Below are 21,442 nucleotides of genomic sequence, written 5' to 3'. Positions count from 1 at the left end.
GAAATTATGATATCTCTGGAGTCATTGCAAATCAATTTGTGCCACTTGTGGAGCTGGCAAACGGATTCAATAAATAGCCTATAACTTCAGTATAATGTTGTTGTAGCCTTGTGCTATTATGCAATTATTAATGGTCATGTTTGTTTAGTTAATACAATTGGAAGTTATCAATTGTGATCATGGTCACAGCTATATCGCAATTGCCAGCTGTTGTTAGAACGCATTAGATTTACGGTAAAAATCAGTAAGATTAGGCTACAGGTAAAAAAAAAAAAATGGCTTATGTTTTCAAGAATATTCAGTTCATATCCATATTATTAATATTTGTTCAGTGATTGAAATTAAGGCCCCATCCTCAGTAGCCTATTCCTGCAGGCTATTGGACAACAAAAGCAATTGTACCTCTAAATCGGATTTAGTTACGTACATGCCAAAAGGGATCTATTTATAATCATAGCATTCAAACGAGTTAAATCGACTTCCATTGATGGAAAATTATCTGGTGAGTTTAATAAGGGTGAATAATATTTTCTCTTGCAACATATTCAAATTAATGTATTACGTCACGCTAGCTCGCAATAATTATTATTTTGATGGAAAAACGAATTTGGATCATTACGTCGTTAAGTAGATATTCATTCTTAATTATCTGTATTATGTTATGGGAAAAGGGTTTATTGGGTTTAATGTGTCAACTCCTCTCTTGCTGCGAGAAAAAGGGCTAGTTTCCAGGGCTTGTGGGCGGGTTAGGCAAGAAATGTCAGCACCCCCTGGCAACCTCGTTTCCCGCTATTTGTACTTCCGGAATTTAAGAAAAGCACACAGCAGCATGGCAGCAGATAGCACAATGTGTAATGGCCAAGAAACGGCCTCCTTGAACGGAGAGCCAGCTTTCAAGCGACCTCGGGAGAGTGGACAGGTCGAGTCCCTGCGGATTCCGAAGGAACCTCGGAATAAAGTAACCGTGGTCCTCGGTGCGCAATGGGGAGACGAGGGAAAGGGGAAAGTGGTTGACCTGCTAGCCATGGACGCGGACATAGTATGCAGGTGTCAGGTACGTAGCTACGCTAAATAGCTAGCAAACCAACAAGGCATTTTGAACTTAACAAAAGTACGCCAGCTGTTCGGCTGCGTTGGCTAGGCCTAAGCAAAACCAATACTAACTAGTGTATAAAATATTTCGGGAATTGGCTTACTAGCTAGCTATTTAGTAACTTATCATGCGAGCCTACAGACTAGCTAACGTTAGTATGGCAAGCTAGTTAAGCATGCTATCTAGTGGTAGCTGGTAACGACCACCAACAACAAATGAGTTATGTAGCTAGCTAACAATTGCAGTTAGCTAGATTTCCTTTGTCGGCCTCCCTGGTAAAATACTGCCTACATTGGTTTCTTTCGACTAGTTTTGAACTTGTGATCAATGCCCTATGTGCAGTCAAGTTGGATAATGTCAGTGGCTGCTTGCAGTTCAGTTCAGTGCAGCACAGAGAAGCCCAAGGCATTAGAACGTTGCTGGTGAGTGATAAACCTTTGTCTCCTGTGAACTACACAAACACGTGTCCGTATTTTGTACTAAACTGGAGTTTTATAATTGTTGAAACAAAGCTCTACCAGTTAACTGGTAGTTACTTATTAAAATAATTTGCCTGTGTTCAGTGATGTAGTAAAAAAAAAAAGTTAATCAACTCTGATCACTGGTCGCAGTAAAACAAATGAATGCTCCCTGTACTTTAAATGCATTTTTCCTCAAAAGGTGGTGCAAAAATTTTTTTTACCCTCCACTACACCACTGCAGGCTGGGCTCCCTTGCTGCTCCTTCTCTTGGTGTTTATGTAAATGTCTCTTTCAGGGAGGCAACAACGCAGGCCACACAGTGGTGGTGGACTCTGTGGAGTATGACTTCCACTTGCTGCCCAGTGGAGTGCTCAACAAGAAGGCTGTCTCATTTATTGGTGGGTTGACCCTCTCACTCCAGCCTCAATGCTGCTTTCACTGGTTTGGTTTCCTATTCAAATCATCCATAACTGAACTGCTCATCCACAGGGAACGGGGTTGTGATACACCTGCCTGGCCTCTTCGAGGAGGCTGAAAAGAACCTGCAGAAAGGCAAAGGTGATTATTGGCAATAGAAGAGGCTTGCAGGAAATATGATGGCGATAAAAGGGTAAAGGACGATGAAGTGGATTCTACTGATAACACTTGACCTGCTATTTGTCTTTGTCCAGGACTGCAAGGATGGGAGAAGCGGTTAAAGATATCTGACCGTGCACACATTGGTAAGACTCGGTTGTATGTTTTACAAATCTATGGTTTAGTGTCTTGCAATTCTATGAATTTATGTTTTTCAATTTTTTTGCCATATCTGCTCTTAGTGTTCAACTTCCACCAAGCTGTTGATGGGATCCAGGAACAACAGAGACAGCAACAGGCGGGAAAGAAGTGCGTAGGTTTTATTGTATGAGGAAGTGATGGTGACTCTGGGTCCGTGTTCATGAAGCGTCTGAGTAGGAGTGCTTATCTATGAGAATCTTTATGAAGACAACACCCTGTTCCTCATTTCACAATATGGTGAAGTTGAATGCAGCAACAACAACAAAAATTGAAGTCATGGTAGCCTTTTTAGGGCTACTGCCAAGGCAGTGTTTAATTTTAGCTGTGGCATTCCTGAATGTCCACTCTCTGTTTTTTGTTTTCCAGTTTGGGAACCACCAAAAAGGGCATTGGACCTGCCTATTCTTCCAAAGCTGCTCGCAATGGACTGAGAGTCTGTGACCTTGTGTCTGATTTTACTGTCTTTGAGGAGAAGTTGGTACCAAAATTGTGTTTTTTAAGAATGCATGTTAACTGAAATATGCTTTCGATCCTTAACTTTATTATTGATCATTAAAGTCATTGATGTTGATTGATAGCTGATGTCCTTTTCTTCATCCACAGGTTCCGTGTGTTGGCAGAGCATTTCCTTACTATGTACCCCAACCTCAATGTTGACATTGACAGTGAGCTGCAACAACTTAAGGTGAAAATAATACTGCTTTAAAGTCCTAATATACAGTACCAGTCAAAAGTTTGGACACACCTACTCATTCCAGGGTTTTTCTTTATTTTTTAACTATTTTCTACATTGTAGAATAATAGTGAAGACATCAAAACTATGAAATAACACATGGAATCATGTAGGAACCAAAAAAGTGTTAAACAGATCAAAACATATTTTATGAGATTCTTCAAATAGCCACCCTTTGACTTGATGACAGCTTTGCACACTCTTGGCATTCTCTCAACCAGCTTCACCTGGAATGCTTTTCCAACTGTCTTGAAGGAGTTCCCACATATGCTGAGCACTTGTTGGCTGCTTTTCCTTCACTCTGCCATCTGACTCATCCCAAACCATCTCAATTGGGTTGAGGTCGTGGGGTTTGTGGAGGCCAGGTCATCTGATGCAGCACTCATCACTCTCCTTCTTGGTAAAATAGCCCTTGCACAGCCTGGAGGTGTGTTGGGTCATTGTCCTGTTGAAAAACAAATGATAGTCCCACTAAGCCCAAACCAGATGGGATGGCGTATCGCTGCAGAATGCTGTGGTAGCCATGCTGGTTCAGTGTGCCTTGAATTCTAAATAAATCAGACAGTGTCACCAGCAAAGTACCCCCACACCATAACACTTCCTCCTCCATGCTTTACGGTGGGAACCACACATGCAGAGATAATCCGTTCACCCACACCGCGTCTCACAAAAACATGGCAGTTGGAACCAAAAATCTCCAATTTGGAATCCAGACCAAAGGACACATTTCCACTGGTCTAATGTCCATTGCTTGTGTTTCTTAGCCCAAGCAGGTCTCTTCTTCTTATTGGTGACCTTTAGTAGTGGTTTCTTTGCAGCAATTCGACCATGAAGGCCTGATTCACACAGTCCCCTCTGAACAGTTGATGTTGAGATGTGTCTGTGACTTGAACTCTGAAGCATTTATTTGGGCTGCAATTTCTGAGGCTGGTAACTCTAATGAACTTATCCTCTGCAGCAGAGGTAACTCTGGGTCTTCCATTCCTGTGGCGGTCCTCATGAGAGCCAGTTTCATCATAGCGCTTGATGGTTTTTGCGACTGCACTTGAAGAAACTTTCAAAGTTCTTTAAATGTTCCGTATTGACTGACCTTCATGTCTTAAAGTAATGATGGACTGTCGTTTCTCTTTGCTTATTTGAGCTGTTCTTGCCATAATATGGACTTGGTCTTTTACCAAATAGGGCTATCTTCTGTATACCCTCCCTACCTTGTCACAACACAACTGATTGGCTCAAATGCATTAAGAAGGAAATACAATCAACAAATTAACTTAAGGCACACCTGTTACTTGAAATGCATTCCTGGTGACAACCTCATGAAGCTGGTTGAGAGAATGCCAAGGGTGTGCAAAGCTGTCAAGGCAATTTGAAAAATTGTTTTGATGTCTAGACTATTATTCTACAATGTACAAAATAGTAAAAAATAAAGCTTAACCCTTGAATGAGTAGGTGTGACTGGTAGTGTATATCAAATGTGTGTGTGTGTGTATATATAAATTGCTTCATTTGTTTAAATCTTTGTTCTGAGCCATAATCACTTGCCCACATTGCAGTCAGGGATGCTAGTCCAGTTATCTCTTGTTTGTGCCCAATGAATGTGATCCTGTTCTCTATACGGGTAATTACTGTCTCAATTGAGCTGATTCCATGCAGAACATTTCTTGTTAGTCTTTCAGGGGGAGCTGGAAAACCTAAGATGCTGAGATGTTTCTCTGTACTGTGGGTGGTCACTGATTCTTTTTCTCGCTCTTTTCAAGCTGTATGCTGAGAGGTTGCGCCCCCTTGTGACCGATGGGGTGTACTTCATGCACAAGGCCCTCACTGGGCCCAGCAAGAAGATTCTGGTGGAGGGAGCCAATGCAGCCCTCCTGGATATTGACTTTGGTGAGAACAGAAGGGGTTGAGGGGGGTACATTATTATGCTACTCTGCTATTTAGTGATGGCCATTGGAATATAATTAGAAGGAAATCAAATAATAATTTGTCCTTTTCAGGCACCTACCCGTTTGTGACGTCCTCTAACTGTACTGCTGGGGGGGTGTGCACTGGCCTGGGTGTGCCCCCGTCCCATGTGGGGAGGGTGTATGGTGTGGTCAAGGCTTACACCACCCGGGTGGGTGTTGGCGCTTTCCCCACTGAGCAGGACAATGTGAGTGGATAGGGTTTGTGTTTTGCATAATTGTTCTTACGTCATACAGTATGAATTTGTAGCGGTGTAAACCTACTGTCTAGGAACTGTCTCTTCCAGTACTTCGTATTTACATTGTTTATAGTGAATCCTAGATCTGACTGCTGTGTTGGTTGTGGTACAGGAGGTTGGCAACTTGTTGCAGTCCAGAGGGAGGGAGTTTGGTGTGACAACGGGCCGGCGGCGCCGCTGTGGCTGGCTGGACCTGATCCTTGTCAGATACGCCCACATGGTCAACGGCTTCACAGCGTAAGTCTTTCCTCCTTTCTGGATGTGTTCCATACTGTATGCATTGTAATTATTGGATCACAGTGTACAGTCTCTTGTACTTGTGTGTGCCTCCACTATGTTCAGTGGCTGTCCACCTATTCCATAAGTGTTTGACACCACTGTTCCTCTCCGACAGCATCGCTCTGACCAAGCTTGACATCCTCGACACGCTGCCAGAAATCAAAGTGGGTGTGGCCTACACTGTTGATGACGAGCCCCTTCCCAGTTTTCCTGGTAAGTTTCTCCCTGTCTAGGAGGAATTATCTTATACAGTTCCTCCTTTAACTTTACCATTACACACTTGATTTGGCTTGCCCTGCACGCTGGCTCGCATCTTATTCCCTGTGTCTCCCGCTGTAGCCAATATGGACGTGCTGACGCGGGTGTCAGTGAAGTATGAGACGCTACCTGGATGGTGCTGCAGCACTGAGGATGTGCGGTGCTTTGAGGAGCTGCCTTCTCAGGCACAGAGCTACATCCGCTTCATCGAGGACTTCTTGCAAGTGCCAGGTTAGTCAAGAAACAAGTATTTATGGTGATTACTAAAACCAACCTTGTTTTAATAATTGATGATCATATATTCACTGTGAATTTGGTTTTACTTGCAGTGAAATGGATTGGAGTTGGAAAATCCAGAGAAAGCATGATCAAGCTGTTCTGATCAGTTTGAGGTTTGGGAACTGATATCTTTTGGGTTTCTCGCCATCACAACAGCTGCTTGGGACAACAATTATGTTTTGTTGATGAATACTTAGATGACTATAAACTTTGGGTTAAAGTCCCAAAGTCTGTTCTGCAGAAAAGGAAAAACATCACCAGCAATGTTATTAGTGAAATGTATAACCTGCATTCCATAGCTTTCTTTTCTTTTGATATGACAACACAATATATTGACCAATATGATGTTCATCCTCAGTATGTAATGGACAGGGATTAAACCTTTAACACCTGTGGTAGCCATCCCAGGCTTTCATCAACCTTTTTTCATTTAGTTGAACTAGTAATACAAGTTTTTACAACTGTTTGTTTTTTTGTTTGGTTTCTTTTAAAGCTAGATTTTAAAATGACCTCACCTTGTAGTTATTTTTTACACAATCTTTTGCTTAAAGGTCGCGATACTAGGCTAATGTTTAAGGAAGCCTCATAATTAGGTCTTTGGATGAGCTGGCCTGTTGTATGAAGGAATTATAGGCAGGATTTCAGATTCAAAAGGGATGCTGTCTGAAAGCCTCAATTTCATATTGATCATTAAGATCAAGAACCTGTGACTGCACACGAACACACTGGCTGATGTTTAGAACCTGGGTGGAACTCCATGTTAATGTACAGTAACAGTCAAGTTTGGACACCTACTCATTCAAGGGTTTTTCTTTATTTTTGCTATTTTCTACATTGTAGAATACTAGTGAAGACATCAAAACTATGAAATAACACATGGAATCATGTAGTAACCAAAAAAAGTATATACAAAAAATAAAAAAACAACCCTTGAATGAGTAGGTGTGTCCAAACTTTTGACTGGTAGTGTATATACAAACTACACAAATGTTTTCCATAATATTTCATTTAGTGTAATGAAGAAAGTAAACAATATGCTTCTTCTCACCTGTTACAACAACCCTACAATTATCAATAAAATACTAAATGTCATTGCTGTTCTGTTTTTTTGTTGTTGATAGTATCATGTGTAAATTCTTACTTTTCAATATGTGGAGTAATTGGTCTGCTGTCCATTCCCTGTCCCTCTTTCTTTGTCAATGGCCCTGTTCTAGAGGATCAAAACTGTAATGTATAATGATTCATGGGTAAATTGTGACTGACTTACTGATCAAATTATGAGTAGTTATTTATGACACAAGGTTCTTTGTAGATCAGTCTGTCGGCAGTTGTCTGCAATGTCGAACAAGTCAATTTTCAAGACTAGCTGTGTTCGAGAGCATCAAATACATGATGCATTGTGGGTAAATTGTGACAGACTGATCTACAAATTAAAGTAAGTAGTTATTTATGATGCAAGGTGGTTTGTAGACCAGTCAATTGGCTGTCGGCTGCAATGTCGATCAAGCCCTATTTCTCCACCTTTTTCTCTGGTGTTAATCACCTCTATGACCTGTGACCAGTCCATACACTGACAACATCATCACACTGACATTTCACACTACTGATCTGAGCCATTCAACCTACAAAGCAAAGGTCCTGGTTACATCCACCATTTGATAATGTGAAAATAAAATATCCAAGCCAGTACAGAATTATTGAAATCAAATGTATTGGTCACATACACATGGTTAGCAGATGTTCACATGTATGAGTTTAGGCTGAATTCTCATAAGGGCTATTCTCTGCAAATGTGTTTGGGATCTACAGATAAACCATGCATGATGAATGACTGGTCCAACAGGGCACCCTTACAACGTAATGCGCTAAAGTGGACGTATACGTGGCGCTGACGTCAGCGTTTAGCGGAAGGACCCGGATCCTTCGTAAGCAGTGGAGTGATCAAATAAGAAAGATAAAAAAGTATTTATTTACCGGTAAGAGATTGTTGGTATTTGAAACTTGATTATGTCTCGAAAATATATCCTGATAACACTTGCTTAGTCATGTATCCACTCTGTTTTTGTCGTGCCAATGTTTTACAACAAACGTTAGGCTTTGGAAGCCAGAATGCTAGCTACTAATAGCATCAGGCTTGTTGTGACAATATTGGGCGAGTTCGTTTTGCATGGCCCGATTGCCCCGGGTGTGCAGGTTGGAACATTTTAGACCATTCCATTGGTTATTAAGTGAAACTTCCACCCACCCGGGGCACCGGGCCATGTGAAACGAACTGGGCCATTTGCCGTTTACTCACAATCCACACAACCATTCCTTCTTATTTTAGTGCTAGTTAGTTACCTAGACTCACCTACATATGTCTAACATTATTTATAAACATTGATGCCGCTTGTCCTAGATAATATACTTTACTGGATTCTGAGAGTAGCCTGAACTGTTTTGGACTGTTTGGCCAATCAGATGAACTAACAATCAAACATGTTCACAGCCTTCAGTGGATAAACGGCTAGTAAATTACCTCAACCAGCAAAAATCTATCAATACATTGTAATCTGGATTTGTTGGATTATTCTATTTTGCAGACCTGGGCTTTGTAGATCTTTTTAAGCAAGCACACTTTTTTTGGTTGACTTGTGATTAAACCCACTGACTGTAATGATTGAATTTAGCTATGGGTCATTCTAGCTATTAGCATGTTTACAATTGGGCACAGTACATTATGCTTTTTCTGGGAATCAGGATTTGGTGGTGGCTAAGGAAAAACGGTTTTACCTAACAGTTACTTACCTCACACATTGGTTATCACATTTTTTATTGACTACTCTGTTCTTTTATCCTTTGGTAAACAAGAGAAAACAAGTCAGTCTTCGAGAAGAGTCTAGTAGACTAGTCTATCAGTGTATTGATTGCAACACTCAAACCCAGAAAGTTGTTAAAGAGGAAGTGTCTCTTTTGCTTTCTTTGCAGAGTGTCTGTATATATTTGCACCAGTTGGTCTGGGGGCTCTATCCTATCCTTTTGTCCTATCCTCAAGAACTCAAGTGAAACGACCTCCTTGTTGACAGCTACTGTCTCATTTCAGACCTAGGGCTTCCCGGGACAGTTTTTGAGGAGCTTGTCATCTTGGCTCTACAAGTATTTTTAATGGATCTTTAACAGTATTCTTACTGGAGTCAAGCAAAGACGGCTGAAATGGGACTGTGTTTCCTCCAGCAGGTGATGTTCCTGAGCATCCATGAACACGCGTCGTCGCCACGGTCCTAGGAGCAGCCAGGAAGGCGTGTACCTAGGGCCTGCCCAGACCCAGTCACCGCTGATCCAGCTGCAGGACCCACAACTCACAGGCCCCAGTCCACCGCCACCTGCCCCACTGGTGGACATAAGCAACATGTCGGGCAGGGACCGCACCAATGAGTTCCAGTCAGTCTGCAGGTCACTACAGGGGAGACAGGTGAGTCAGAGACAAATGAGCAACATGGAGAGACCATATGTCTTTTAATAATATGTATGTATTTCTGAATTAGTATCAACTAGCTTCACCAAAATAGATGTGACAGATTAGCACCATGGAGAGATGATTATTTCTGATTTTTTTTATTATTATTATTATTATTATTATGTATGTTCTGAACTAGCATCAACTGTCGAATCATAACATTCTCTATCTTCACCAAAATAGTTGTGCTTGTCAGTTGCACACTGATCAATGTTGATTGATGTTCCTTGTTCTTTTTGTTTTCTGCAGAATGGGGTCCAGTCCAGCAAGCCAGCCCTCAGTGCAATCAGACAGCACAGTGACTTTACCCTCATGGCAAAGTTAGTAGCATTACACTGTGTTATTGAATGAGAATAATAGATGATTATGAGAACAGATACATTTTATGTATAGCCCTGTATTGGTATCCATATACTGAACTGTTTGTTATGTTTCTTTCTATTTAACAGGAGGATTGGGAAGGACTTGAGTAACACTTTCGCTAAACTGGAAAAACTCACAATACGTAAGGAAGCAACTTTTTAAAGTTTTAGTTTTTATGTGTCCACAATGTGTTGGTGGATATGGAACTCACTGACTATTATCTTGTCTAGTTGCCAAAAGGAAATCCCTCTTTGATGACAAAGCTGTGGAGATTGAGGAGTTAACCTACATCGTTAAACAGGTGAGGAGAGACATATAGTAGATTCAGCCATTATACTATGTTGTTACTCTACAGCGTTTAAATGTACAGAATGCTATTCAGGCACACTTTATTAGATGCCTGTTGGGATGTGAAAGTAAAAGCAAACTGTCTGTTTTTCTTTTCTTTGTCCAGGACATTAACAGTCTGAATAAACAGATAGCACAGCTGCAGGGGTTTGTGCGCTCCAGACAGAGTCAGAATGGCAAACATCTACAGACACATTCCAACACCATCGTTGTTTCCCTCCAGGTAACTTCCATTGTTCTGACATTCTGATATGTCTACTGGTTTTATCCAATGTAGAATAGTACATGTAACTTTTCCATGTAGCATTCATTTTATAATTGCCCTTTTTCTCTTCTAGTCAAAACTGGCATCAATGTCAAACGACTTCAAGTCAGTGCTGGAGGTCAGGACAGAGGTAAGGCAGACAGACACACATCTTTTCACAGTAAATATTTTGACCAGACTAGTTCTGATTTGATGTTCCATGTATATTTGTTGAACCTCTGCAGAACCTCAAAGAGCAGAAGAGTAGAAGAGATCAATTTTCTCAAGCCCCAGCATCCTCCTCCCATCTACATGCCAGCAACTTCGGTGAGACAAACTCTTATCAGCTCCACAGTACAAAACAAACACTAAACAGTACAACCTGACCTCTCTTGATCTCTCTCACTCTCTCTCTCTCGCTCTCTCTCTCGCTCCCCCCCCCCCACCCTACTCTCTCTTGTAGGTAACTCATTGTTAATGCAGGACGACTCAAAAAGGACAGCTGATGTCTCAATAGACATGGACATCCGTGCCAGCCAACAGCTGCAGCTTGTCAATGAACAGGTATTACCTCCAATCCTCTTGATGATGAGAATCATTATAATGATGGTGACAAAGCCCATGACATTTAAAGCACACTTGACTGACTGTCCTCTTTCAATACAAATAATTTTTATTGACTGAGACTTGTTTCTTGATTCATGAGAAAATCAGTAATACTGTTTGTTGCTTAATAATTGGCATTCATGTATAAATCAATAATACTGTTTGTTGCTTAATAATTGGCATTAATGTGTAAATCAATAATACTGTTGGTTGCTTAATAATTGGCATTCATGCTAAGTGGTGTCACTCTTATGGTGTGTTTGTATAGGACTCGTACATCCAGAGCCGTTCAGACACCATGCAGAACATAGAGACCACCATCGTAGAGCTGGGCTCCATCTTCCAGCAGCTGGCCCACATGGTGAAAGAGCAGGAGGAGACAGTGCAGAGGTGAGGTAGACAGAGATTATCAAGCCACTGGTTAAGATGCTTTGTCCCTGATATAACATGGTTGTTTTGTTGGGATCACATATCCAGCTATGATCAGACAGGGCGTGCAGTGGTAAGCAGGCTAATGAAACCTCTGACACTCATTGACCTTCCATTTCCCATCCTCTTTCATGTAGAATTGATGGCAACGTGGAGGACACCCAGCTCAACGTGGACATGGCACACTCAGAGATCCTCAAGTACTTTCAGTCTGTCTCATCCAACCGCTGGCTCATGGTCAAAATCTTCCTCGTTCTCATAGTCTTCTTCATCGTCTTTGTGGTCTTCTTTGCCTGAGGAGCAGGGGGGCACTTGGCTAAGGATGAGAGAGGGAGGAATTGTGCTGGAGGAGAGTAGTGGGGAGGAAAGAGGTGAAATAGAGGGGATGTGTAGGGAATAGAGGAGTAGCTGGAAGGGGAGGTGTGTACCCTCTTTGTTTCTCCTCCTTTATTTTTCCTTTCTCTCCTTGTGGTTTAAAGAAAATACCACTACTAACACACAATTCTACATGTGTTAAGATGTGGTTATGCTGATAATGAATAGCTGTATGGTAGAAAGAAGATGAAAAATATGATTCTTGTTATTATTACCCTCCATTAAATGGAGTAAATAGATGATGATGAAATCTATGATGGCAGGATAGAAGACTATTGCAGTTGGATTGAAACTCTCCTGTTGTCTTTATGCATTATTTCTGTAATTTGTAGAAAACATTCCTACTTCTTGAAGGACAGGGTCAATCCAAAGAGAGAAATTGAGTCGGAATAGGAAACTGGTAGATTCATTTGGCCTTAATAGACCTGTATGCTGAATCTCTGAGGGACATTACTCCCCACAATGCACCTCACTGCCAGCAGTAATACCTCCTCTAGGAGGTTAGGGATGATTGACAAGTCCATGTGAATGCCCTCTGACTTTCAATCTCTTCTTTGATGGTTAGAAAAGCTGATAGGAAATGTTTTGGCAACTCTTAACTTAAACTGTACATGCATTGTGTTGCACAATGCTATCATGCACATGAAAGGACATACATCATGACAGTCAACTTGACGTGGTTGACCTGAGATAAATGAATGTACTGTGTAAGTGAACCATTGCCAGTACTTCTGATTGTTTTTGTTTTTCTCTAGTCAGATACTGAACTGTATGTGCAGAACTGCTTTGCCTTTAACAGCTACCATAAAACATATTTGAATTAAGATACATTATTTTCCATAAACTAGTTATTTAAATTATGTTCAGTCATGGTCTGCACATAACACCTGATGAGTGGTGTTTTACAGACAGATGTTCTCCATTTTCCACCCCCTGCCTCCTCCCTAATACCCACCCACATACACACACACACACACTTCATAAATGTTCAGAGCTCACCATTTTTTTGAGGACTAAATCTCAGTTTTATCTATGTCTCTGAGGTATCTGTAAAGTGAAATTAATTGAAATTCTGATTTGTTATGTCTCTCCCTTTTTGTTCAAGAGAATGACTGAGACACTGAAAAAAAGATTCAAATATACAAACTCATCTGTTTAGCTCATATTCTGTAACCCAGAAATATTGGAATGGACATTTTTCAAGATTTTAAAATATTTTTTAGCCTGCACTTTTTAAACTGTTTCACCCATTTGCTCTCCTCTGTCTCTGGATATCTAGGAGGAAGTATTGTAGGTCACAGCTCATTTTATTGATAACCCTAATTTCTGTATTTTGTCATAAACTTTGGTTGTAGAAATTGCAAATGTGTAAGCAAAAATAAAAAATAATTTTTAACGTTTTCATTGTCAACTGAAATGTGCTTACAGTGACTTGCAAAAGTATTCGACCCCTTTGCGTTTTTCCTATTTTGTTGGATTACAACCTGTAATTTAAATGGATTTTTATTTGGCTTTCATGTAATGGACATACACAAAATAGTCCAAATTGGTGAAGTGGAATGAAAAACACAACTTGTTTCAAAAAATGCTAAAAAATAAATACTGGAAAAGTGGTGCGTGCATATGTATTCACCCCTTTTGCTAAGAAGCCCCTAAATAAGATCTGGTGCAACCAATTACCTACAGAAGTCACATAATTAGTTAAATAAAGTCCACCTGTGTGCAATCAAAGTGTCACATGATCTGTCACATGATCTCAGTGTACATACACCCGTTCTGAAAGGCCCCAGAGTCTGCAACACCACTAAGCAAGGGGTACCACCAAGCATGCGGCACCATGAAGACCAAGGAGCTCTCCAAACAGGTCAGGGACAAAGTTGTGGAGAAGTACAGATGTGGTGCTAAATACAGGAAAATTCTTGAGGGAAACCAGTTTGTCTTCCAGAGATTTTGAACCGCTGTAGTTTACAACAATTATAATTTATAAAGTGAAAGTTGGGAGAGTTATATTTCAGTGTTTCAGTGAAACGTAAGTGAGGGAGGCCCCCGTCTCTCGCTTTCTCAGATGTTTAGTTCATTTCATTCCGATCTCCTTTGCATTATTGTAGCCTTTCTCTGTAGCCTGTCAACTATTTGTCTGTCTATCCCTGTTCTCTCCTCTCTGCACAGGCCATACAAACGCTTCACACCACGTGGCTGTTGCCACTCTAATCTGGTGGTCCCTGCGCGCACGACCCACGTGGAGTTCCAGGTCTCTGGCAGCCTCTGGAACTGCCGTTCTGCGGCCAACAAGGCAGAGTTCATCTCAGCCTATGCTACCCTCCAGTCCCTCGACTTCTTGGCGCTGACGGAAACATGGATTACCACAGAAAACACTGCTACTCCTACTGCTCTTTCCTCGTCTAACCATGTGTTCTCGCATACCCTGAGAGCATCTGGTCAGCGCGGCGGTGGCACAGGAATCCTCATCTCTCCCAAGTGGACATTCTCTCTTTTTCCCATGACCCATCTGTCTATCTTCTCATTTGAATTCCATGCTGTCACAGTCACTAGCCCATTCAAGCTTAACATCCTTGTCATTTATCGCCCTCCAGGTTCCCTTGGAGAGTTCATCAATGAGCTTGACGCCTTGATAAGTTCCTTTCCTGAGGATGGCTCACCCCTCACAGTTCTGGGTGACTTTAACCTCCCTATGTCTGCCTTTGACTCATTTCTCTCTGCCTCCTTCTTTCCACTCCTTTCCTCTTTTGACCTCACCCTCTCACCGTCTCTACCTACTCACAAGGCAGGCAATACGCTTGACCTCATCTTTACTAGATGCTGTTCTTCTACTAATCTCACTGCAACTCCCCTCCAAGTCTCCGACCACTACTTTGTATCCTTTTCTCTCTCGCTCTCCTCCAACACTACTCACTCTGCCCCTACTCAGATGGTAATGTGCCATCGCAACCTTCGCTCTCTCTCTCCCGCTACTCTCTCCTCTTCCATCCTATCATCTCTTCCCTCTGCTAAATCCTTCTCCCTCCGATCTCCTGATTCTGCCTCCTCAACCCTCCTCTCCTCCCTTTCTGCATCCTTTGACTCTCTATGTCCCCTATCCTCCTGGCCGGCTCGGTCCTCCCCTCCTGCTCCGTGGCTTGACGACTCATTGCGAGCTCACAGAAGAGGGCTCCGGGCAGCCGAGCGGAAATGGAGGAAAACTAGACTCCCTGCGGACCTGTCATATTTTCACTCCCTCCTCTCTACATTCTCTTCCTCTGTTTCCGCTGCTAAAGCCACTTTCTCTCATGTCACCCCGCTCCTCCGCACACTCCACTGGCTTCCAGTTGAGGCTCGCATCTACTACAGGACCATGGTGCTTGCCTACGGAGCTGTGAGGGGAACGGCACCTCCTTACCTTCAGGCTCTGATCAGACCCTACACCCAAACGAGGGCACTACGTTCATCCACCTCTGGCCTGCTAGCTCCCCTACCTCTACAGAAGCACAGTTCCCGTTCAGCCCAGTCAAAGCTATTTGCTGCTCTGGCACCCCAATGGTGGAACAAGGTCCCCCACGACGCCAGGACAGCGGAGTCACTGACCACCTTCCGGAGACACTTGAAACCCTACCTCTTTAAAGAATACCTGGAATAGTATAAAGTCATCCTTCTACCCCCATAAAAAAAAGAAGAAAAAAAGTGGTTGTCCCACTTGCTATCATAAATTGAATGCACCAATTTGTAAGTCGCTCTGGATAAGAGCGTCTGCTAAATGATGTAAATGTAATGTAAATGTACATTTGAGACTGGGACGGAGGTTCACCTTCCAGCAGGACAATGACTCTAAGCATACTGCTAAAGCAACACTCGAATGGTTTAAGGGGAAACATTTAAATATCTTGGAATGGCCTAGTCAAAGCCCAGACCTCAATCCAATTGAGAATCTGTGGTATGACTTAAAGATTGCTCTACACCAGCGGAACCCATCCAACTTGAAGGAGCTGGAGCAGTTTTGCCTTGAAGAATGGGCAAAAATGGGGGGGGAAGAATAGTTATGCACGCTCAAGTGTTCTGTTTTTTTTGGTCTTATTTCTTGTTTGTTTCACAATAATAAATATTTAATATCTTCAAAGTGGTAGGCATGTTGTGTAAATGAAATGATACAAATCCCCCCCAAAATCAATTTTAATTCCAGGTTGTAAGGCAACAAAATAGGAAAAATGCCAAGGGGGGTGAATACTTTCGCAAGCCACTGTATTTGAGCTGTTCTTGCCATAATATGGACTTGGTCTTTTACCAAATAGGGTTACCTTCTGTATACCAACCCTACCTTGTCACAACACAGCTGATTGGCTCAAACACATTAAAAGGAAAGAAATCCTACAAATTAATTTTTAACAAGGCACACCTGTTAATTGAAATGCATTCCAGGTGACTACCTCATGAAGGTGGTTGAGAGAATGCCAAGAGTGTGCAAAGCTGTCATCAAGGCAAAGGGTGGCTACTTTGAAGAATCTCAAATATAAAATATATTTAGATTTGTCTAACTTTTTTTGGTTACTACATGATTACATATGTGCTATTTCATAGTTTTGATGTCTTCACTATTATTCTACAATGTAGAAAATAGCAAAAATAAAGAAAAACCCTTGAATGAGTAGGTGTGTCCAAACTTTTGACTGGGACTGTATGTATGTATGTGTATATATATCTATATGTATATGTACTGTATATATATTTTTTACTATTCTAGGGATATAATTATTGTTTGGTTAACCCTATTTACTATTATGTATAGATTTTTATCTTTAATGTTTTTCACTCTTTTTGCGATGCACACTGCAGAGAACACCGGAAGAAGAATTATCACAGAATTATCAGAGTGAATTATTGTAATGTTTATGTGTCAATTAATCCCATAAGGGATGGGTTGCCAACTAGTGATTTGACACAAAAATAAAATGTAATTCATTTTCATTCAAGACATTTCATTACAGAAATATCACACCTGAGTCAATACTTTGTAGAAGCACCTTGAGCGCCGATTACAGCTTCGATTCATCTTGGGCATGTCTATCAACTTTGCACATCTGGATTTGGGGATTTTCTCCCATTCTTCCTTACAGATGTTCTCAAGTTCTCTTAAGTTAGATGGCGAGCGGCGGTGAACAGCAATCTTCAAGTCTTTCCACAGATTTTCAATGGGATTTAAGTCTGGGCCACTCAAGGACTTCACATTCTTGTTCAGAAGCCAATCCAGCGTTGCTTTGGCTGTATGCTTGGGGTCATTGTCCTGTTGGAATGTAAATCTTCGCCCCAGTCTAAGGTCGTTTGCGCTCTGAAGCAGGTTCTCATCAAGGATTTGCCTCTATTTGGCTCCATTCATTGTTCCCTCTATCCTTACCAGTCTCCCTGCTGCTGAAAAGCATCCCCATAGCATGATGCTGCCACAACGCTTCACGGTAGGGATGGTGTTATACGGGTAATGAGCTGTGCCTGGTTTTCTGCAGACATAGTGCTTTGCATTCAAGCCAAATAGTTAAGTTTTTGTCTCATCAGACCACAGAATGTTTTGCCTTATGATCTCAGTATTTCACGTGCCTTTTCTCAAACTCCAGGCGTGCCGTCATGTGCCTTTTTCTTTGGAATGGCTTCTGTCTGGCCACTCTCCCATAAAGCCCAGATTGGTGAAGTGCTGTAGAGACTGTTGTCTTTCTGGCAGGTTCTCCCATCTCAGCCAAGGAATTCTGTAGTTCTGTCAGAGTGGTCATTGGGTTCTTGGTCACCTCCCTGACCAAGGTCCTTGCCCGGTTGCTCAGTTTGGTCGGACGGCCAGCTCTAGGCAGAGTCTGGTTAGTTTAATATTTTTTCCATTTCCCAATGATGGAGACCACTGTGCTCTTGGAAGCTTTCAACATTCTAGAAATTGTTTTATACCCTTCCCCAGATATATGCGTCATCACAATTCTATCTCTGAGATCATCTACGGACAGTTCCTTGGACTTCATGGTATAGTTTCTGCTCTGAGATGCACTGTCAACTGCGGGACCTTATATAGACAGGTGTGTTTCTTTCAAAATCCTGTCCAAACAATTGAACTGGCCTCAGGTGGACTCCAATCAAGATGTAGCGACATCTCAAGGATGATCAAAGAAGGTTGGATGCACCTGAGCTCAATTTGGAGCGTCATAGCAAAGGGGCGTGAACACTAATGTAAATTCTCTATTTAATTTTCAATAAATGTGATAACATTTCTTCAAACATGTTTTCACTTTGTCATTATGGGGTGTTGTGTGAAAGAAAAACATTTAATTGAATCCATTTTGAATTCAGGCTGTAACACAACAACATGTGGAATAAGTCACGGGGTATGAATACTTTCTGAAGGCACTGTAGCTGTTGGCATTATTATGTTAGGTTGAGTGATATGTGTCTTGTAGATCTAATGAGGCTTGCCCCCCAGGATGTCCTCTTGTCTTCTCTGCTGTTATTTCTCCATCTGTCCCTCCTTAGCTCTCGGACATCTCCACAGGATATATCTCAGGCATGCTTTTTTCCCTCCTGTTGACTTCCTGTTGACTTCCATGGCTGCCTCTCCCCCTTCCTCATCACCAGACCACCCCTCCTCCTGTCCTGTGTCTCCCTGCCCTGCCGTCCTGATCCACGTGAGGTTGATGCGGGTGTGGAAGGGGATGAAGGAAAGGCTCTTGCCGTGCTGCTGGCTCCAGCGGGCGACCCTCACTCTTATGTCCTCGTCCCCCTCCAGCTTGTCCAGGCAGTCACACAGCACGGAGCGGAAGATACGGGACACCTCGCCCACCTCCGGCTCAAACTCTGTCACCAGTTTCCTTGTCCTAGACATGATGAAGAAGATGATGCACAGAGAAAGAGAGAGAGAATGGTACGTTTTATAATTCATGGCTGTGATGACTTAACTGACTTTGTCTGCATTAATAACTGGTTATAACCTCATTAATAATAATAATAATAATATTACAGACAAAGGTCCTGGAGCTCCATTAGTTCCCAAGGGGTGACAGTGTATGTCTGCCTCGGGGGTGGTGCTAGTCAGCTGTAGTCAACGTCTGCGTATCTCTGTCACCTTCTCTTGGTGGAGACGGTCAGTGTGTTTCAGCAGGGCTCCAAGCTCCAGCACCAGGGTGTGGGTGACCAGCTCCTCTTGGGAGCGCTGGCCTGGGACTGTAGTGGGCTCTGTGGAGGAGAACACAGATGTCCAGAAGAACGTCTGAGGAGAGAGGGAAAGGGTGCAACCTGGAGGAGAGTGTTAAGTTAATACAGTGTGCTGATAGTTCAGAGTAGATAGGGTATGTTTGCCAGGAGAACAAAGCATGTAAAAGTTCCTACCAGGTTTATACAAATTACATGTATTTTACAAATAAGGCCACAGATCAAAATGTGGTTCTATCTTGAAATACATTCATAAACAAATAAGTAGAAGTGCGTCTAAATTCTAATCCGCTGTTAACATAGGTCTGTGTGAGCCCCTTATTGATTTGATCAGCATTTCCCCTGCCACTGGCAGCTTAACGTGCCTTGATTTAATTTGGAAATAACTGCCACCATCTGAGCAGAAGCGCAGTTGCCATCTCCAGTTTATTTATTAGGGTGATTTTAGAATATAAATAAATAATGTTTTAGTAGCCAAACCACTACGTGCACAGGGTTAAGGCCAAATCCTGACTACGGGATTATGGCTCTACCTGCTTTATGTGCACTGACAACATCAAAACAACAGAACACACAAAGTCTCGGAAGCGAACCAGAGGTCTCCTTTGTCTGTGCAGGCATGATGGGGGCAGAGTGTCCACTCATGGGCACAGGGTGCTCAGTCCGTGGTAGGGGGCTGTCCCTCTGGCGCATGAGATGAAGGCAGGGAAACAGAGGTAAACGATGTGGGCACAGGGGACACGGGGGATACCGTCTGTGGCTCTGGGGAACCATGCAGTGGCACAGGGGAGACTGGGGATACAGTCTGTGGCTCTGGGGAACCATGCAGTGGCACGGGGGACACGGGGGATACAGTCTGTGGCTCTGGGGAACCATGCAGTGGCACGGGGGACACGGGGGATACCGTCTGTGGCTCTGGGGAACCATGCAGTGGCACAGGGGAGACTGGGTGAGTGGGCCGTCTCGAGCCCTGTCTGCGGGGCCTGGGCGTGTGTGTGTGTGTGGAGGGTGAGGTTGTGGGGGTCCCTGGGGTTAGTGGAGGAGAAGAGGCCCGTCTGTATGGGGTTAACCTCCCCATGGAAGGCAGCTGGACCCAGTACACCACCTCCCCCATCCTCTCCAGGACCCTGCAGGGCCCCACCCAGTGACTGTCCAGCTTGGGGCATTGTCCTTTCTTTCTCAGGGGGCTGTAGACCTAGATCAGCTCCCCAGCCTCAAAGTGCCTTCCCCGGGTGTGCACATCATAGTTAATTTTCTGCCTCACACCTGCGTTCACCAGCTGTTCTCTCTGGTGAACACAGGTGTCTCCAGGCGGTCCTGGAGTCTCCTGGCGTACTCCGACCATGGGGGGATGGCAGGGCTATCACGGGGCCGACCAAACAGTATGAGTAGGGCATGAGTAAGACAGGCTTGCGAAGGTGGAATCCTGGACAGCGGAGCAGCAAGCCATGAGAAGCATTGGAAGGTGCTTGTCCTAGTCACGCTGTGTTTGGCAGAGATGATTAAAACCCTCCATGAAGCCAGCTTTGAGGGTGAAGTGGCGTGGTGCCGGTCTTGTGCATACCCAGCCGCTCATACATGGTGGCAAACAGATGGTTTCTGCCTTGGCCGCTGTAAATTGATTCAACAGCGGCTTGTTTGCTCTCTCTCTCTCTCTCTCTCTCTCTCTCTCTCTCTCTCTCTCTCTCTCTCTCTCTCTCTCTCTCTCTCTCTCTCTCTCGCTCTCTCTCTCTCTCATCCTTGTTTAAAAGCCTTTCTGGACAAAGTGCGATTAGATTAAAGTGTAAAGTTCCTAGGCATATCGATTATGGTATAAGAGTGTGCTGGTGGTTTGCAGGTGGTGTGTTGGACCTTTGGGGAAACGTCTTTCAGCCCCAGTCAGCTACCGTACATGGCCACAATTCTGTAATGTCATGCACTGAACACTGTATAGACTGGAGGAATTTGAGAAAACCATTGTAAAATGCATTTTGTGGATACTGACTGTAATGTTTTTTAAACAATTGTCACTGGCAAGCTTCAACTTTATAGAAATGGTGAAATGAAGTCTGAGTGTATATGTGTAAGCACATTATCACAAGCTACATGAGACTACCAAACCACACTGCAGTTACTCTGTTGTTCCTTTTTGCTAAGCTGCCTTGTAACAGTATTTTACTTATTGTTTGCAGTGCACTGTGGCAAGCCCATATTCGACTAAATGGGACTAAATTGCAGACGTTTGCAAACAAATCAATTTCCAGACCCAGAAGTCCATGCATCATCAGAAATGGCAGAAAGGGGGCTTAGATGTAAAAAGGCCCTAATTGAAAAAAAGTGCTCATGATGGAAGTC

General features: G+C 42.9%; 2 protein-coding genes across 3 annotated transcripts; both read left to right on the top strand.

Annotated features, from left to right (window-relative positions):
• The first annotated feature begins 775 nt into the window (after positions 1-775).
• On the top strand, positions 776-7,172 carry LOC121541846 (adenylosuccinate synthetase isozyme 2). The gene is made up of 13 exons (XM_041851176.2): positions 776-1,054; positions 1,850-1,952; positions 2,044-2,112; positions 2,226-2,276; positions 2,373-2,439; positions 2,698-2,805; positions 2,935-3,016; positions 4,822-4,948; positions 5,059-5,213; positions 5,377-5,501; positions 5,659-5,756; positions 5,883-6,032; positions 6,131-7,172. The coding sequence occupies exons 1-13, from the start codon at positions 830-832 to the stop codon at positions 6,181-6,183; spliced, it is 1,413 nt and encodes a 470-aa protein (XP_041707110.1). The 5' UTR covers positions 776-829; the 3' UTR covers positions 6,184-7,172.
• Positions 7,173-7,968: 796 nt separating this feature from the next.
• On the top strand, positions 7,969-13,341 carry LOC121541845 (syntaxin-5). Of its 2 annotated transcripts, none has more exons than XM_041851174.1 (11): positions 7,969-8,056; positions 9,294-9,531; positions 9,826-9,896; positions 10,026-10,081; positions 10,170-10,240; positions 10,394-10,510; positions 10,626-10,682; positions 10,777-10,858; positions 10,995-11,095; positions 11,406-11,527; positions 11,704-13,341. In XM_041851174.1, exons 2-11 carry the CDS (start codon positions 9,316-9,318, stop codon positions 11,861-11,863), a joined length of 1,053 nt encoding a protein of 350 aa, XP_041707108.1. In that variant the 5' UTR covers positions 7,969-8,056; positions 9,294-9,315; the 3' UTR covers positions 11,864-13,341. The 2 variants fall into 2 exon arrangements, with proteins under 2 accessions (XP_041707108.1, XP_041707109.1); XM_041851175.1 differs by having other exon boundaries at positions 7,974-8,056; positions 9,297-9,531.
• Positions 13,342-21,442: the final 8,101 nt, after the last annotated feature.

This window comes from Coregonus clupeaformis, chromosome 27 (assembly GCF_020615455.1).
Source record: "Coregonus clupeaformis isolate EN_2021a chromosome 27, ASM2061545v1, whole genome shotgun sequence".
NCBI classification, from domain to species: Eukaryota; Metazoa; Chordata; class Actinopteri; order Salmoniformes; family Salmonidae; genus Coregonus; species Coregonus clupeaformis.
This window is presented reverse-complemented; position numbering and strand designations above follow the sequence as displayed.

What these genes read in the sequence shown, in the direction of transcription:
- LOC121541845 (XM_041851174.1), top strand. Translation starts at nt 9,316, where the DNA reads ATGAACACGCGTCGTCGCCACGGTCCTAGGAGCAGCCAGGAAGGCGTG. An exon ending in GGTCACTACAGGGGAGACAG is followed by an intron (nt 9,532 to 9,825) that starts GTGAGTCAGAGA and finishes TGTTTTCTGCAG; the next exon opens with AATGGGGTCCAGTCCAGCAA. An exon ending in ACTGGAAAAACTCACAATAC is followed by an intron (nt 10,082 to 10,169) that starts GTAAGGAAGCAA and finishes TATCTTGTCTAG; the next exon opens with TTGCCAAAAGGAAATCCCTC.
- LOC121541846 (XM_041851176.2), top strand. Translation starts at nt 830, where the DNA reads ATGGCAGCAGATAGCACAATGTGTAATGGCCAAGAAACGGCCTCCTTG. An exon ending in TTTACTGTCTTTGAGGAGAA is followed by an intron (nt 2,806 to 2,934) that starts GTTGGTACCAAA and finishes CTTCATCCACAG; the next exon opens with GTTCCGTGTGTTGGCAGAGC. An exon ending in CCTCCTGGATATTGACTTTG is followed by an intron (nt 4,949 to 5,058) that starts GTGAGAACAGAA and finishes TGTCCTTTTCAG; the next exon opens with GCACCTACCCGTTTGTGACG.